The sequence below is a fragment of the Cervus canadensis genome, chromosome 18 (assembly GCF_019320065.1).
Source record: "Cervus canadensis isolate Bull #8, Minnesota chromosome 18, ASM1932006v1, whole genome shotgun sequence".
In the NCBI taxonomy this organism is placed as follows: domain Eukaryota; kingdom Metazoa; phylum Chordata; class Mammalia; order Artiodactyla; family Cervidae; genus Cervus; species Cervus canadensis.
This window is the reverse complement of record NC_057403.1, coordinates 25,924,737-25,943,672: the sequence shown is the minus strand read 5'-3', so window position 1 is coordinate 25,943,672 and position 18,936 is coordinate 25,924,737. Positions and strand designations below refer to the sequence as shown.

Sequence of the window (18,936 nt, the reverse complement as noted above, 5' to 3'; positions counted from 1 at the left end):
TCCGGGATACTTCAGGAAAAGATGGGCCTGACAATCTATGTGAGCCTACTTCTGCTGACTCCAGAAATCCTGAGTCTGCCATTTGATCCTCAAGATAATGCCTTCCTGTCCTGGGCTCACTCCTATGCTGCATTCCACAATCGGTCTAACTGCTGGGTCTGGGGAACACTCCCCTCTTCATCAGTGGAAGGCGTTCAATGGTGGACATCTCCACTTCAAGGAAAGGACTTTCTCCAAGTCTGCAAATGCCTTCAACAATCGCATGTGATGCCTCTTCTTAAACTGATGACATCTAACAACCTTAAGATGGACTGATGTAACTATGGACATAATGTGACTTTTCATTTTGATTTTAACTTGGTTTAATGACTATTTTGCCTTACATCTGTAACTGTATAATGGGGTTTTCTAACCGTCTAAAAGCTTTTAATTTACAAATAGTTGTCCGAGCTCCTATGAGTGCCACAGCCTCCTCCAACTATTACTTGGAGCCCCTGGATCAGACATCCTCACTATGAGGATTAGGAGAATATGTTGCCTCACCAATTTAGGGACAACGCCCCTTGTCAGCTCGGAAGCAGTTATGGAATGAGAACGACGCCCCTTTTCCCTAGGCAACATAATTCTCCTAAAAGAAAAGGGGGGAATGAGAGAGTCATTTCCTAGGCAGGTTGATAAGAAGTCTAGGGGTCCCCAAGGAGAGAGAGGTCTGGGATATTCAAGGAGGAAGAAAGGACAAACTTTTTTACTTTTTTTTCCTCTACATTCCTTAGGATTATATAACAATAATGTATCCTGCCTGAGGACAGTCTTTGGATTAAACCCTCTGGCTAATTCTGTTATCTTAAAATGTAAATTATGGGAGTAGGTCTGGTCTTTACAAGGATGTATCCTGCCTGAGGACAATCTTTGGATTAAACCTTCTAGCCAACTCTGTTATCTTAAAATGTAAATTATGGGAGTGGGTCTGGTGAGGTCTTTACAACCTCCAGACATTCTTTGGATTCATTGGAGAGTATATAACTCCATTGCTAACACTAGCAAAGGGGGTACTCTTTTGCCCCCCTTCTGATGCCTATGTCAGAAGCTTTCTCTATCTCCTTTATACTTTAATAAAACTTTATTACACACACACACACAAAAGAAACATCAATTTTGTAAAACAGGAGCAATACATATAACATAGCAGTATTAGTAAAGTCACAAGTAAGACTTAAGTTAAGAGCTTTCATTAGATGTAGCCCAGTATATCCCAGGTCATTTGACTTGGTCTACTCTGTAGAATCTTTATCTTGCAGGGAAATTATATATTGGCATCGTCTATAAGGCATATAAGCCCAGTTTTTTAGTGTTACTAGACTGATTATCTTTAGTATGATTTAATTGTTTTCAACACAGAGGAGACTTTAAATGTAAATTACCATAGCCTGGTGTTATCTGTATAAATCCGTCTCATAATTGTGGGAGATTTTTCCCTCCTTTGTTGAAACTTTGTTGCTCTGATTGAGTTTGAGTAATAGAAGAAAGCTCAAATTTATGGCCAGAGTCAGAGCAGGCATTATTAATTTGCCTGGTGAGGGGATCCCATCTAGTAATATCAATAGTGTCTTGAATATGACTAATTTTTTTTTTAAAGTAAATTTTTTCAGGGCCAACCAGTTAGACCCTTGTAGTAGAGAAATTCACCAAGGTAACCCAGAACTAGACACAGGTAATTGGCCACAAACCCAACAATTGGATTGATTTCTAAACCTAGTATAGGATCAGGCCTATGATAGAAAAGCATTTGATTTATATGTAAAGGTCTAAGAAGTCAAGAAAACATTATAAATGATCATATGAATCAGGTCCAGCGTCTTGGGCAAGCTGTCTACCTCTGATGTCATCATCTTTTCATCTTGGTGTAGTGTAGTTTTTCCTCTGTTTGAGCATCATTTTAAGGTGAAATCAAGTCAGCTGTCTTCTGTATAGACCAATCCAATCCAGTATAGGGGCCTTTGGAAGTGGGAATTAATCTAAGAGTTAATTTCCCTTCAGTTTCATTGTGCATGAGCTAGTTGAGTACCTGATAAAAAAGCCTTTCCATCCAGGTTGGAGAAAATCCCTTAAGTTATGTCTTTTCCCAGTCCTGGTTGCAGGTCATGAGGTTTCTGATCTTCATCCAAAGATAGATTACTGAGATAAGCTTTAGAAACAAACTTAGGGTGTTCTTAAATAATTTAATTAAATTTTACATTAATACCACATAACAGCAAAGAACTATCTAAGAAATGAGTACTACTAGATGCAGACCTCCATTAACAAACTGGGATTCAACATTTATTGAAACATCTTTTTTTCCCTAAAATTACCCTCATTTTTATCAAATATAACCAAATTAAGGCTAGTTTGTTTGTAAAATAGGTCTGTTGCCACTAAGTTTGGCCTGATGATTTATATAACCATAATTGATCACAGATTTTTTATTTTGCTGAAACATTTATAGAGTCTCTGAACTCTATAGACTGAACTTTTAAAATAAAACAGGGCTGGGAAAATCACACCAAAGGCTTATCACAGATTTTGCCTAACAAATCTAGGTGAATTTTTTCCTTTTTAAGGTCTCAAAAATTCCTTGAGATTTTTGTACCTGTTAGTGAGATAACCTTTTTAACGTATTTGATAAATTTATTGGAAACCTAAGAGTTTCCAATTTCTGGAAGAGTCAGATAAAGAGAAAATATAATTGTTTTGTTTATAATGTATAATTTTACCAAATTATTGTCATAATTAGTTTGAGAGTAAGGTTTTCTCTACCCCCAGAAAACATAAGATTTAAACCAGTAATTTTTCAGATAGAAACCATAAAAGTTATAAGCATATTTGCTGGTTCAATCAGTCTTTTTATTAACTTCTGTGAAGTCATCAGGTTTTCCATTAGAATACTAGGACATATCAGAATGTTAAGAATTCCATATAATTTTCAGGATATGTGTATTAGTAATTTTGCCATATAACATGAGCAGATTTATTACTCATTTGATGTAATCTTTTTCATGTAATTTAACCAATCAAATAAACACAGTTAGTTTAATATCTCTCTTTGGGATGTTTCAGGGGCTCTCTGAAGCACCCCAAAGTTAGCTAGAGGTCAAAGGAACTTTAAAATAATTTGATTTAGGAAGTTTTGTCAAAAAAATCAATTAAAAGGGTTTAGAACATTTGGTCAGATTTAGTCAATGTTGATGGGTGTGTCATTTAGCTTGTTGATATGTCACAATGGGTATATATATTGAGGCTCAAAGTCTAGTGAAAGTCAACTCCACCATCTTGGACTTAGTTGGCTCTAATCAGTTTTCCTATGGCTATGTCATTCCTAACAAAATCCATTTATCTAACTAATTGTAATCCAATTTTAGAAAATCCTGATCATGTATAACTGTTTTTAATATTTATTCTCTCTCTCTCTTTTTTTTTTTTTTTACTGAAAACACACTTTCTACTTTTTTTTAGCAACCAAGAACTTTTATATTAGCATTTTATAGATTGGCAAGCATAAATACCAGTGATAATTTCTAAAACCCTTGCTTTCTTAAAACATTTTAGGATGGCACCAAACATTTATTTATAGTCTCAAATCTCTTTAGTTTTTCTGTAAAAGGAAATCAGTGTTTAGTAGTAAATGTTTCAAAATCTTATTTTATTTGGAAATGACCTATTTAATAGACTTCCAACACTTAGTTTAGCACAACCCTTAGAAATTCAAGTCACCCCAATCTGGAGAGACTATTTTAGACAGATATTTTTAAAGCATACTTATTCTTAATAGAGCTTATCTAAAAGCTCATATCTCATTTACATTTTTTAGAAGTATTTTTACTCAAGGTAATTTTCTTTTTGACAAACTTGTAACAGATATGTTAATATTTAACTTATATTAAACCTAGGTACAATGAAAATACTTTACTAAATGTTAATCATTTTAAGACATGTCTATATTAGAGAGGTCAACAAAAAAAATTAATATGTTATTTAATACTGAATATTTACCAGTTCACATGAACCTTGGAATATATTGTTTAACTTAGAATTATTTGATTTGTAAGCAGTTAACTTTTTTTAAGATAATTAAATAGGGTTCATTTACAAGTTAATCTCAAAATATTATCTAGAGACAAAGACATACCAAGACATATTTAGACAGATACAACACAAGATCTAGCTTCATTTTTTTTCCTAGCTTCATTTTTTAAGCTTAGTCATGAATTACATATTACAATATAAAATTTACTAGTTTATAAAAAACTGTTGGAGTAAATAAATTTTTTAAAGTTTTTTTCCCATTTTTCTTCAGTGTCAGGAGTTAGAGATGGTCTAGATAAGTGTTCCTGAGAGCACTGGTCTCAAGGCACAGGGAAAGAAAATCAAGTTCTAACAAAATGGCGGCAGGTCTAAACCAAATGGTAGCCAGACAAAGCAAAATGACCATCAAAAATCACAACACAGAACACAGAGTTAAAACACACATATAGACCTGGCAGTCTTCATCAGACACTCCCTTAAATACAAGAATACAGTCTCTCAGAAAACCTCCTATAGAACATAGAACTTCAGATCCAAGTACTAACAGAGTAAATGAAAATATCTCAGGTCTTCAAATATTTCAAAGGGAGGAAAGGAAGCCAGAGGTTGAAAGAAGGGAGGTTGAAAGAAGGGGGAGGAGGCGGGAGAGGGGGGCAAAGGGGGTGGTCTTACAGAAGTCTCCTGCCACCTGCAGATACCCAGGTGTTATGGAAATTTACCCTGGACCTCCAGAGAAGGGAGGACTGGAACTCAGCCCTATCAGAAACCAGATCAGAACAGAACCAGAATTCGAGTTCTCTGCCAAGAGAAGGTGATCAGTCTCCAATCCTCAGCTCAGGCTGAGGCCCTTCAACCAGATTTTTGCGTCCAGGACCAGGGGATTAGAAAAAAGGGGAAGGATAGGAAGGGTTAAGGAGAGGAAAGAGAGAGGGAAGGGGAGAGAGGTCAATAAAGTCTCTTGTTCCTTAACAGTTGGGGCACTCTGGCCAGTTGTCCACATCAGGAGGAGACCAGGGACAAAAGGGTCCCAGTTGCGGCTGCTGGGTCTGGTCCATTGGCAGGCAAGCTGGCCCCTGAGTACCCTGAGTGGTCAGGATGTCAGTCACAGCAAGGAAGAATCCCACCAGAGTCTTCATCTGTTGCAGGAAGGAGGACCCCTTTCAGGGCCCAAAACCCGGGCTCTTGTCTAACACTCAGAAATGAATTGTCCGAGGAGACATATGTGCTGACAAAGCAAGAGATTTTATTGGGAAAGGGCACCTGGGTGGACAGCAGGAGGGTAAGGGAACCCAGGAGAACAGCTATGCCAGGTGGGATTGGTTTCCGGGTTGTCTTTAGCCAATCATTCTGACTCAGAGTCCTTCCTGGTGGTGTATGTCTTGTTCAGCCAAGATGGATACCAGTGAGAAGGATTCTGGAGGTGGTTGGACATGTGGTGTCTCCTTTTGACCTTTCCTGAACTCTTCCGGTTGGTGGTGGCATATTAGTTCCGTGTTCCTTACCAGGACCTCCTGTCGTAAAACAACTCATGCAAATGGTTACTATGATGCCTGGCCAGGGTGGGTGGTTTCAGTCAGTGTGCTTACCCTAATATACCCATTCCAGTATTCTTGGGCTCCCCTGGTGGCTCAGCTGGTAAAGAATTGGCCCACAATGCGGGAGACCTGGGCTCAATCCCTGGGTTGGGAAAATCCCCTGGAGAAGGGAAAGGCTACCCACTCCAGTATTCTGGCCTGGAGAATTCCAAGGACTATATAGTCCATGGGGTCACAAAGAGCCGAACATGACTGAGTGACTTGACTTCTTCCTTCCTTTATTAATCTAGAGTATCTGGATTAAAATCTAGGTATTGTAATGACATTATATTTATGCATTCACTTTTTAAAATCTTGAGTGTTTTGAATGTTTTCATACTTTTTCCAAGTTTTGAGACATAGTTGAACATAATTTTAACTAACAGTTTTTTTTTATAACCTTGCATTTAATGACTAGTAGTCATGAATGGATATTCTATATTTTAAACCAATCAGTTGTTGTTAAAGCTGAATCTTACCTGGGTAATTCCTTCTACTTGCTATGCAGCTCGCATGTCTTGCCCAAATTTTCCTTCCTTCCAGAACCTTCTGGGAACATGTATCCGTGTCCTTTCACATGCAGACATGTTCAGGAATGTGGCTTTGGCTTCTTTTGGGTGGAAATGCATCTGCTCAGATGTATTTATTAATATTCAGGGGAATAATGTAGGAACTGGATAGTTTACATTATTATCTGGGTGCCACTGAGTAAAAATATCTATGTACCTCCCTATTCAAAAGCTACTTGATTTTAATTTAAATCTTTTTTTTCTGACATCTTTGTGGGGTTCACCCATGTTATGCACGTAGCAGGTACCTATTTTTTTTTTTTTTTTTTTGCTTTATATTCCATTATAGGATGTTGCACAGATTACTTTTCTCTCCTTCTGATGTTGGAAATTTGAGTTATTTCGAATTTTTCTTTAAGAGATACTACTGCTATGAACATTACTGTATTGTATGCTTATGTTTTGTCAACATAAGCTTTCTTTTTTGCTGTGGGAAAATGTCCTGGGAAAGAATTGCTGGGTTATGTAATAAATCTATGTTTAGTTTTGTAGACACTATGTTTAGTTTTGTTTAGTTTTGTTTTGTATGCTTATGTTTTGTCAACATAAGCTTTCTTTTTTGCTGTGGGAAAATGTCCTGGGAAAGAATTGCTGGGTTATGTAATAAATCTATGTTTAGTTTTGTAGACACTGTTTAGTTTTGAACACACTGTAGTGTGTTATGCTCTCACACCCACTGCCTGAGAGTTTCTTTTTTCTTTTTTTGCATGAGAGTTCTAATTGTAATAAGTTAAGCATAATATTGTAATCTTTATGATAACCACTAAGAGAATAATGTATAACAGTATAAATTAATGGAGAAACTATTTGTGTAATACAACAGGAGGTAAGAATGGTAGAATAAAAATATAAAGAAATAGGGACTTTCCTGGTGGTCCAGTGGTTAAGAATCCACCTCAAAATGTGGGGGACATGGGTTTGATCCCTGGTCGGGGAACTAAGATCCCATATGCTGCAGGGAACTAAGCCAGGGTGCCACAACTACTGAACCCATGTGCTGCCACTAAGACCCAAAATAAAAAAAAATTTTTTTAAAGGGGGGGGCTTCTCTGCTGGTCCAGTGGCTAAGACTCCATGCTTCCAAAGCAGGGGTCCCACGTTCCTACCCTGGTCAGGGAACATCCCACAACTAAGAGTTCACATGCTGCAGCTGTAGATCCCATGTACCTCAACAAAGACTCAGTGTAGCCAAACAAATAAATATTTTTTAAAAAGACAGACGGGACACATAAAAGCAAATGTTGGTATACCCAACATTATTAGTAATTGAATGTAATGGAAGTAGATTAAACATTCCAATAAAAAGAAAATTGTTATCAGCCTGGATGAAAAGTACAAAATCAACTGTATGTTTATAGCAGCTGATATATATTAAGTATAATGATACAGAAAACTTGAAATATGAAAGAGGTAAAAAAAAATATATGAAAGAGGTAAAATATAAAGACTAACTTGTGGAAAGTTGGTGTCTCTATATTAAGATCAGACCAAAAAAACAAAAAAAACTTACAAGAAATAACTGTTTTATAGTGTTTTATAAATGATATTAAAGTCATTTATATGGGGGGATGTTTTATAATGATAAAAGTTTAAACCTAAAAAGAAGATACACTAGTCATGAATTTGTACCTAGTAACAGCCTCAGGATATATTAATATAAACTAAAGATTAACAAAGGATGACTCCACAAATGCACTCATTGTTCATAACACTGTACAGGAGACAGTGATCAAAACCATGCCAAAGAAAAAGAAATGGAAGAAGGCAAAATGGGGGACTTTCTCAGTAATCCAGTGGCTAAGACTCCATGCTTCCAGTGTTGGGGACCCAGGTTTGATCCCTGGTCAGGGAACTTAGATTCCGTATTCCACAACTGAAAGATCCTGTGTGCTGCCACGAAAACCTGGCACACCAAATTAATTAATTAATTAAAAACAAGAAGGAAAAAAACCTGGTTGTCTAAGGAGGCCTTACAAATAGCTGAGGAAAGAAAAGAAGCAAAAGGGTAAGGGAGAAAGGGAAGGATATACCCAACTGTATGCAGAGTTCTAGAGAATAGCAAGGAGAAATCAGAAGGCCTTCTTAAATGAACAGTGCAAAGAAACAGAGGAAAACAGTTGAATGGGAAAGATTAGAGATCTCTTCAAGAAAATTGGAGATATCAAGGGAACATTTCATGCAAGGATGGGCACGACAATGGACAGAAATGGTAAGGACCTAACAGAAACAGAAGAGATTAACAAGAGGTAGCAAGAATACACAGAAGAACTATATAAAAAGGGTCTTAATGACCTGGATAACCATGATGGTGTGGTCACTCACCTAAAGCCAGACATCATGGGCCTTAGGAAGCATCACTATGAACAAAGCTAGTGGAGGTGATGGAATTGCAGCTGAGCTATTTAAAATCCTAAAAGATGATGCTGTGAAAGTACTGCACTCGATATGTTAGCAAATTTGGAAAACTCAGCAGTGGTCACAGGAAAAGGTCAGTTTTCATTCCAATCCCAAAGAATAGCAATGTCAAAAAATGTTCAAACTGCCATACAACTGAGCTCATTTCACATACTAGCAAGGTTATACTCAAAATCCTTCAAGCTAGACTTCAGTGATACGTGAACCAATAATTTTCCAGACACATAAGCAGGATTTTAAAAAGGCAGAGGAACCAGAGATCAAATGGCTAACATTCGTTGGATCATGGAGAAAGCAAGGTAATACCAGAAAAACATCTGTTTCATTGATACTCTAAAGCCTTTGACTGTATGCATCACAACAAATTGTGGAAAATTTTTAAAAGAGATGGGAATACTTTTCTCCTGGGAAACCTGTATGCAGGTCAAGAAGCAACAGTTAAAAATGACATGGAACAACAGACTGGTTCAAAATTGGGAAAGGAGTACCACAAAGCTGTATACTGTCACCCTGCTTATTTAACTTATATGTGGAGTACATCATGCGAAATGCCGGGCTGGATGAATCACAAGCTGGAATCAAGATTGCTGGGAGAAATATCAACAACCTCAGATATGTGGATGATACTACTCTAACGGCAGAAAGTGAGAGGAACTTAGGTTGTCTCCACATCTTGGCTATTGTGAATACTGCTGTGGTGAAGACAGGAGTCAGGTATTTCTTTAATAGCCTGTTTTCATTTCCTTTGGATATAGCTTATACTGCTATTTTACTTGATCAGTAACAGTCATAATTCTACAAGCAGAATCCAAATGACATGTACCTAACTAGACACAGAGAGTCTCTCATTCATTAATATCACTTATGATCCAGTTTCACAGTCAACATATAATGAACACATAAAAATCATGATAAGTAAGAGTTGGTACAGCACATTGTTTCCTATGATCTCACCCACTGCACAAAACCACAACATGGATCCTACATGATATTCCTAACTCCACTGAGCCCATCGCATAATTCCACAGAATTCCAAACCAAACTGAGAAACCACTTACTACATAGTCACACACAGTTTCCCATACAAATCTTAATTATCCTACAAGGTTTGTCAGCTTCTTAGAAAGTTAAATATAAACTTAAATAAACTTAATCTATTATCAGCATTTTTTTTTCCTCTAGGTATTTCCCTAGGAGAAATGGAAACATGCCACCGTTATCATAATATGATAACATATGAAAAATGAAGAAACAAATTGTGCCACATTTGCACATTGGAATGCTGTCCGGAAAAAGAAAAAAAAAAAAGATGAACACAACATCCATAAATCTTAAAGAACAAGGACGAGCTAAAGGAGACCATTGGAATTGGAGAACTGACAGAACTAAATTAAGATGACACATATCAGAACCATGGCTGTCTCCCTGTGAGACTGACTGGAAAAGGACACCAGGGAATCGAAGCTGAAGCAGTGATGATATAAAACACTCACGAGGGCGGGCAGACAATAAATACACTGAGTGTCTGTTAAGTGCTGATCTGGGTGTTGGGGCGTTCTCAAGGGGCAAACCTGACAAAAACAACAAAATCCTTGTCCTCTGGTTCACGACCTGGGGTCTCGCCGGTCTAAGTGAGGTTCTCGCCCCGGCCCTCTCCTGCCCGAACTCCGCACGGTTTCAGCCCTTCTTAGCACTGCCTCCTCCGGCAGGGATTCACGATTCCCTCCCCGGCCCTTCTCAGCCGGGTTCCCGAGTCCCTCTGCCCTGGGCTTCTGATTCTTACCGGGCCCTACCAGACCAAGGCTTTTTTCGTTTGCTTCCTCTACCCACCCCGAGTTCCCTTTACTGCCCTCCCCGGCCCAGGTTTGCAATTATTTCCTCGGCTTGGGCTTTCCTTCCTTCCACGACCTCCCCTAGCTAACAGAGGAGCATCACCTGGCTCTTCGGCGTCTGAAAGGACCACCAGCTGCAACTCCTCGCCATCGGCGAGCGATCCGCACACCCTGGAATTCCCGGGAGTCGGAGGCTCGGAAGGGCCTCAGCTGCCGGTGGGCTTCACGCTCTGCTCGGAGGGCTGGACGTTTTCTGTGTTGGACTACGTTTCCCATAGGCCCCAGAGCCTCGAATGAACTTCGACCTTGGGCTCCCCTTCTTGTGTCGTGACGGTTATTGGGTTATGCCTGGTGAGTTGAGATGAACTTGGTCAGGCTGCAGGAGGGGCTGGCGGTGATCGGGGAGGATGGGGTCAAGCTCGCGGAAGACGGATGGGGCGGGTGGAGCCAGGAGCCTGGCAGACGACCAAGGTTGCGGGTGCTATCGTTCGTGACGGCGTCTTTGTGGAGTGTTCTCGCTTGTGCGTGTGTGAGAGCCAGCGAGCCAGTGAGAGCTAGTGTGTGTTGGGGCCCTGGGGTGGCGTGACTGGTACCTGATTGGGTTCGTTGCACTGTCCGTGGGGGCGGAGCCTACCGTGGTTCACATCACCAAGGCAACGAGGGTGTGTGACTGACATTGTGACCACGTGGTCCGGTACCATCGCTGTTGTGACTGTCAAGAAAATGGAGTTTGTTTTTTCAATTAGCTTGTTGAAATTTTGAGTTTTTTTCAGTGCACTAGGAATGTGTGAATTTTTTTTTTACGTGTGTGTGTGTATGTGTGTAAGCTGTATCAGCACGTCTGAGTACCCAGCCTAATGCTTAACACAGAGAGGACACCGGTGAAGTGAATGTTGCCCACCCAGGGTATGATTGTAGGTTCCATGGTTTCTTGGACTGTGTTTCCCTGGATTCTCTTCTGTCCTCACACCAAATAGCTAATTGGATCTAACTGTGAAGAAAAGTTCACTAGAGTGAGTCATGAATTTCATTCTTATAATGAGAGTTCCCAATAGAAAATTACCTCCGAAATCATGGGATTAGAATTGAGGCTTGCATCTGTTTTCAACACAGGTTTCTGGGAGGACTTGAAGCGGGAGGGGGACACAGGTGTAGCATCCCTTCCCGGGTAAAACTCCCTTGGATGCATTATGGAGGCCATTTACACATTTCAGAACCACAGCATTCCCTGTCCTGTGCCCTCCAGGAACTGCTGTGAACTTAGATTCCAGCTTTGGGCATAGGTGGCGCTTACCTTTTTCTCTGATACTAGCAAAATCAGCAGTATTCTAATTTCCCATTTCCATCTGGTTGTATTTGTGGTGGGTGATGGGTCATGTCTGTTGGTGGACAATGTGTTCATCACAACTTTTAGCCAGTCTAGAGTCTCACAAGTCCTTCTTCTTGGTCCTGTAGTTCTGCAAGTTCTACAGGTGGAGATCATTGCTACTTGTATAATGGCCCATACAAGGTCAGTTGGTGTTTGCTTTTTGTTGTCATACACTTTTGTTTTACAGAGTATTAAAGTATTGCTTTCCTTCTCCTAAGTTTCCCTAATTGTGACCTATCCACTTTCCTGGTTCTAGGCTTTCCCTTCCCAATTAGTAACAGGGCCACACAGATGGACGCCTTATCTTTCAGTGCTTTTCCAAGCACCCTTTACCTTTCCAATTACTATTCCCATACCCACTGGGTAAATCATTCAGTAATCCCGCGTGCTCTTCTTTCCAAAGGAAGGCACAAAAATACAACTAGTGGAGGATAAATGAGGGACTTATTTTAGAATGTGATTTGTTAAGGAAGAGATCTGTGGCTAGGTATAATAACATAGCAGATACCTTTGATTTCCAAATAAAGTAAGGGTAGGAAGTGGTTTGACTTCAATCAGTAAGTGAAAAAGTTGACTTTGACATTTAGAAGTGGGTATATGATTGGAGTTTTGTGAAGAGAGGTATGTGTGTACAAGGGCAGGGAGTTTTTCCAGAAAATCCATGGGGAGTGTTGAGTGGTGATAACCAAGTCTTGTTTGAAATTTGGCAGTAGACTTAGTTTCAGACCATACATTGGTGTAGACTGTGATAGGCAGTGTGGTATAGTGGTATTTGAGTCTAAAGCAACACTAGTGGAAATATAACAAAAACCACTTATGTAATTTTATAATTTCTATTGAACACATTTTAAAAAGTAGGAGGAAACAGTTGAAATTAATTTTGATAATGCATCTTATTTGAACTAATATATCTAAAATATTATTGCAACATAAAATGACATAAATAAATTGAAGTATTTTACATTCATACCTTCATACTAAGTTTTCATAAACTGATGCATATTTTATTGTTACAGCACTTCTCAATTTGGATACTAAATTTTCAGTGGTTAAGGTGAAGTAGGCATGCATGCATGCTAAGTTACTTCAGTCGTGTCTGACTTTTTGTGACCATATGGACCATAGCCCGCCAGGCTCCTCTGTCCATGGGATTCTCCAGGCAAGAATACTGGAGTGGGTTGCCATGCCATCCTCCAGAGGATTTTCCCAACCCAGGGATCAAGTCCACGTCTCCTAGGTCTCCTGTACAGGCAGGTGAGTTCTTCACCAGTAACGCCACCTGGTAAGCCCAAAGTGAAATATACTCACATCAAAACAATAAAATTGTGTTTAACTGAAAAACATTTTATATTGCTTTTCTATTTTAATTAAAACTTAATTTAAAATTCTGCTGCTTGTTCAAACTCACAGTATTTCAAGGAGGTCAATAGTTATTAGGCTCTCAATTTTGTAATTTCTTGTTGTAAAATGTTCATAATAATCACATCAGTGCCTTATGGATTTTATGAAGATTGAATACATTTATCTGGGCATAGCCCTAGAGCACCTTACTAAATGCCTTGTACTTAATTAAATTCTCAAGAAAGAAAAGTTGCTATTATGTGGCAATTCTAAATATTCTTCATAAATTTCTTAACTAAAGAGTAATGAAAATATAAAGTTAATTTTAATGAGGACTTAGAAGGAATTCTTAACAGCCAGATTTGTGCAAATATCCATAATAGAAATTCTTAAGGCAATTTAATTCCATTTTGGTACTCATAAAGGACCAAAAATCTGTTGAAATTATGTTCAAAATTATTCTATATAGTTCCTAACTTTTTTTTTGTATGTTTAGTTTTGTTTGCAGAATATCTGTAACTTCATGGATTTATATAACTGTATATAATCTTAAAAACTAAGTTAATCACATTACATAAATGTGATATAATACCATGTAGATAAGACAAACTTTTTACATAGGAAAAAGAACACTCCTAATTGTTAATATTGTATATGAATCTGTTTTACTAAGATTGCATTTATAATCAATCTTATATATCTAAAATAATATTAGTTTTTGAATAATAAAGTTAAAAAATTAAGTCATATATAATAAGTATATCCCTGCAGAAGGGAATGGCAACCCACACCAGTATTCTTGCCTAGAGAATTCCATGGACAGAGAAGCCTAGCAGGCTACAGTCCACGGGGTCACAAAGAGTCAGACACAACTGAGCACACAGCACAATAAGCACATACACTGTACCAAATACATTTCAGCCTCTTTTACATACATTTTCTTATTTAGGCTGAAAATGCTACTACCATCTTTAATTTTGTTAATTCAAGTATGTGTATAGTGAATGTATCCTATTGCATTGGTGTGATAAAACAAAAGGATGTTTACAAGTTTGTAGAAGTAATTTATTTCAGTCACAAATTTCCTTCATGTTCCCACCCATTTTGAAGATCTTTTGTGCTCATTATGTTCCTAAACAAAAGGAAAGCTTGTCTCCAACTCTGTTAAGTCTTTTATGTAGAAATAGCTCTTTTATATATGTCTGATGGTGGAATTGATGCAGGTTGTAAAATATTCAATTTTTAAGGAACTTATAAGTCAATAATTACCCACAATCCCACCATCTAGAAATAATCATTGTTAATAACATAATATACATTCTTCCAAAAATTTTCTCTCTAGGTATGTGGGGCTTTTTTCATTTTTTTGGAGACATAATTAACATATAACATTATATTAGTTTCAAGTGAACATGACTCAATATTTGTACATATTGCAAAAAGACCACAATAAATCTGTTTTAACATTCATCACTATACAAAGTTATAAGTCATTTTTTCATTGTAATAAGAACATTTAAGATTCAGCAACTTTTTTATTTTCTTAGCAACTTTCAAATATACAATACAGTATTATTAACTATAGTCATCATGGTAAACATTTATCCCCATGATTTATTTAGAATTAAAAGTCTACTTTTTGACCATCTTTACCCATTTTGCCCACCCTCTCACCCCCCCATCTCTAGCAACCACCAATCTCTTTTCAGTGTCTAGGAGTTTGTCTTTTGTTTTTTTAGAATTCTTATATTAGTAAGATCATACAGTATTTGTCTTGCTCTTACAGTGTCTTCAGGGTTCATCCAAGTTTTCACAAATGGCGAGATTTTATTTCTTATGGCTGAATAATATTCCATTTGTGTGAGGGGGTGTGTGTGTGTGACATATTCTTTACTCATCCATCCATCCATGGACAGTTACATTGTTTTCATTACTTGCTATTATAAATAAATAATATTGCATGAACTTGAGGGCACATAAATCTTTTTGAGTCAGTGTTTTAACTTCCTTAAGAAAAATACTCAGAAGTGCAATTGCAGAATCATATGGTATTTGTTTTTAATTTTTTAAAGGACCCTCGCTTCCCTGGTGGCTCAGTGGTAAAGAGTCTGCCTGTCAATGCAAAAGGACCCTCCATTCTCTTTTCCACAGTGGCCTTACCAGTTAACAGTCCCACAAACAGTGCACAAGAATTCCCTTTCTCTGTGTCCTCACCAGCATTTGTTACCTCTTGCCTTTTTGATAATCACCATTCTGAAGGTTGAGATGAGGTTTCATTGTGGTTTTGATTTGCATTTCCCTGATTAATGATGTTGAGCACCTTTTCATGTACATGTTCGGAATCTGTTTTCCTTGGGGAAAATGTCTATTCAGACCCTTTGCCCATTTTTTAAATTGAATTGTTTGGTTTTTTCGTATTGAGTTGTATGAGTTCTTTATGTGTTTTGGATATTAACCCCTTATCAGTAATTTGATTTGCAAATATTTTCTATTAGTAGGTTGCCTTTTCATTTCATTGATGGTTTTCTTTGGTGCACAAAGTTTTTTAGTTTGATGTGGTCCCACTTGTTTATTTTTGCTTTTGTTGCTTTTTTCATGCTATATCCAAAAAGAATCACAGCCAAGACTGATGTCAAGTTGTTTACCCACGATATTACCTTCTGGGAGTTTTATGGTTTCAGGTTTTATGTTCAAGTCTTTAATCCATTTTGACTTTATGTATGGTGCAAAATAGTGATCTAGCTTCATGCTTTTCCATATGACTGTCCCTTTGCCCAATACCTTCTGTTAAAGAGCCTGTCCTTACTATGTTGTATATTCTTGGCTCTTGTGTCATAAATTGACCATAAATATAATACTTGGGTTTGTTTTCTGATCTCTTTATTCTATTCCACTGGTCCGTGTATGGCTTTTTTCTTTTTTAAATAACATACTATATTGATTACTATAGCTTTGGAATGTAATTTGGAATCCAGCTCTTTTTTTTTCTTCCAATCAATGAGCACGGGATAGCTTAATTTTTCTGAGTGCTCATTATAAGTCTATAGAAATGCAACTGATTTTTTTCTATGGATTTTGCAAAATCTATGGATTTTGCAAAATCTATGGATTTTGTAAAATCTATGGATTTTGCAAAATCTATGGATTTTGTATCCTGCAACCTTACTAAATTTATTGCTTCTAAGTTTTTTGATGGAATCTTCAGGGTCTTTCTGTATATACTATCATTTCATCTGCAAATAGTGACAGTTTTACTTCTTTTCTCATTTGTATACCTTTTATTTCTTTCTTCCTTTTTTTTAAAAAATGTAATTGCTGTGGCTAAGACTTCTAATTCTGTGTTGAATAAAAGTGGCAAGAGTGGGCATCTTTGTCTTGTTCCTGATTTTGGAGGAAAAGCTTTCAACTTCTCACCATTAGGTATGATATTGCTATGAACTTGTTATTATGCTGAAGTATGTTCCCTCTATATCCACTTTGCTGAGAGTTTTTATCATAAATGGATGTTTAATTTTTGTCAAATATTTTTTACGCATCTATTCAAATGATTATGTGGGTTTTATCCCTCATTTTGTTAATATGTTGTATCATATTGTTTGGGGGATGGTAAGCCATTCTTGCATCCATGGAATAAATCCCACTTGATCATGGTAATATGATCATTTTAATGTATTGTTGAGTTCAATTGGCTAATATTTTGTTGAAGAATTTTAAACCTGGGTATGTATTTCTTTTGTTTCTACAAAAAAAATTACATAAATTTGCCACATAAATCAGTTAAGGAGAAGAAATATGTATGTGTACTATCTTTTATAATTACATAATTACCTTTACTAGTGCTTTTTGTTTTTTTCACATGAATACATATTACGACCTGGGACTTACTTTTAACCAGAAGAACTCCCTTGAGTATTTCTTTAAGACAGGGTTGCTAGCATTTAATTAATTCCCTCAGTTTTTCTTTATCTGGTAATGTCTTTATTTCATCTTCACATTTGAAAAATAGCTCGTTTGAAAGTTTTTTGAGCACTTTGTATATATTATCCCATTGCCTTCTGGTCTCCATTGTTTCTGTGCAATGTCATCAAGTAAACTTACTAGGGATTCACTTTTAAGTGACAACTAATTTTCCTTTCTGCTTTCCAGATTCTCTCATATTTCACCATTTTTACCATGATTTGTCTGTTTGTAGATCTCTATGAATTTATTCTATTTGGTGTTCATCAAGCTTTCTGGATATATAGATTAACATTTTTCAATTAATTTGGGAACTTTTCATCCATTATTTAATATGTTAAAATGCTCCTTTACTCCTTTCTGTTACATCTATTACAAGAGTGTGCTTAATGGTTTCCAACATTTCTCTGAAGCTCTTTTCATTTTTCTTGTTTTTGTGTTGTTCTTCAGGTTGCATGATGTCTATCGAGATACCTTTAAGTTTGCGAATACTTTTTTTCTGTCTAGTTCATATCTACCGTTGAGACACTCTAGTGAAATTTTCATTTTGGTTATACTTTTCAACTTCAGTATTCAGAATTTACGTCTGGTGATACTCAGTTCAGTTCAGTTCAGTTGCTCAGTCATGTCTGACTGTTTGGGACACCATGGACTGCAGCACACCAGACTTCCCTGTCCATCACCAACTCCCTGGTGATATTAAAAACTTCTGTCTCTTCACAGATTTTTTCTATGACATTATAATTATACCTTCATTTACTTTTAAGCATGTTTATTGTTTATTTGAACATATTTATAGTTGTTACTTTGAATTCCGTGTTCAATCTAGTTGTTTTCACAGGCAGTTTCTATTGTTGGTTTTGTATTTGGTTTATGGGTTATATTTTCCTGTCTCTTATTTATGGAAAGTTGACATTTTTAGATACTTGTTTCAACTGTGATACTTTTGTCTCCTTCCCTTCCCCAGGCTTGTTATTGTTATTTATATTTCTTATTTAGTAACTGGCTAGACTAATTAAGTGAAATCTATCTCCTCTATAGTGTAAATCTCTAATATTGCTCCTTGGAGTATAGACTTGACTATTACCAGTCACCCTTGGATGACAGTGGTTTTGACAAGGCTCTTTGAATGTCTCTTTACCTGACCACACCAAGCTGTTAGGATCCACTAATTGTGACTGATGGCACTATTATTTTCAGTAATGCCCTGGGGATACACTGCTTCACAGACTAAGGAAATCAAGTCGGTGTTTGAGATTTGTTCTGACAATAGGAAGGGCTCCCCAAATATCTTTCTCTGATCCCTTCTGACAAACTAGCCTGCCTACAGTTTAGCATTTATCTCCAATGAATTTTTTTCCAATGAATTTTTCAATCTTTATAGCCTTTCACTAACCCCAATAGCCTTTCACTAAAATTTCCACTGTTTTCGAGACTGTCCTTACCCTTGAACTTCTCCACACTCCATTGCAAATGGAGAGGGATATGGAGGGGGTAGCTCGGTAGTCTTGGATCTCGGCTTCCCTCTCTTGGCATGGAACTCCTACCCCATGAGCCAAGGCAAAGACAATTGGAACCTCAGTATTCTCAGTAGGGCCACACCCAAGGTACAGCCTACAGTTCTTAGGTGGCTGCTAGGCAGTTGCATCGCTTAGTTGCATTTGCCTGAGCAAAGGTAGCTGGGGGCAAATGAGAAATGCTGATGTTCTACTCCTCCCAGGAAGACAGTTATCTGACTGGGAGCAGGGATTGAGGAGGAGTGAGGAAGTTTGTGTCCTTAGTTGTACTAGTTTGGAATAGAATCTTTTTCTCACTAG

General features: G+C 37.4%; 2 protein-coding genes across 8 annotated transcripts in view; one reads left to right on the top strand and one right to left on the bottom strand.

Annotated features, from left to right (window-relative positions):
* ZNF382 (zinc finger protein 382) overlaps nt 1-10,728 on the bottom strand; it is a 64,786-nt gene extending 54,058 nt beyond the window's left edge. For all 3 annotated transcript variants that reach the window (XM_043437356.1, XM_043437339.1, XM_043437340.1), the window contains exon 1: nt 10,556-10,728. In XM_043437356.1, the coding sequence (XP_043293291.1) occupies nt 10,556-10,728 (173 nt within the window). The remainder of the gene's footprint in view (nt 1-10,555) is intronic.
* The window catches only part of LOC122421408 (zinc finger protein 260), a 109,758-nt gene that overhangs the window by 56,391 nt on the left and 34,431 nt on the right, over nt 1-18,936 (top strand). The window contains exons 1-2 of one of the 5 annotated variants that reach the window (XM_043437379.1): nt 10,897-10,923; nt 11,908-11,962. The exons of 2 other annotated variants lie outside the window; for them this stretch is intronic. In XM_043437379.1, coding sequence (XP_043293314.1) covers nt 11,949-11,962 — 14 coding nt within the window. In that variant the 5' untranslated portion in view covers nt 10,897-10,923; nt 11,908-11,948. Of the gene's footprint in view, nt 1-10,672; nt 10,804-10,896; nt 10,924-11,907; nt 11,963-13,012; nt 13,076-18,936 lie in introns of those variants that run through there. 2 more of the 5 variants (XM_043437380.1, XM_043437381.1) reach the window with 2 other exon arrangements.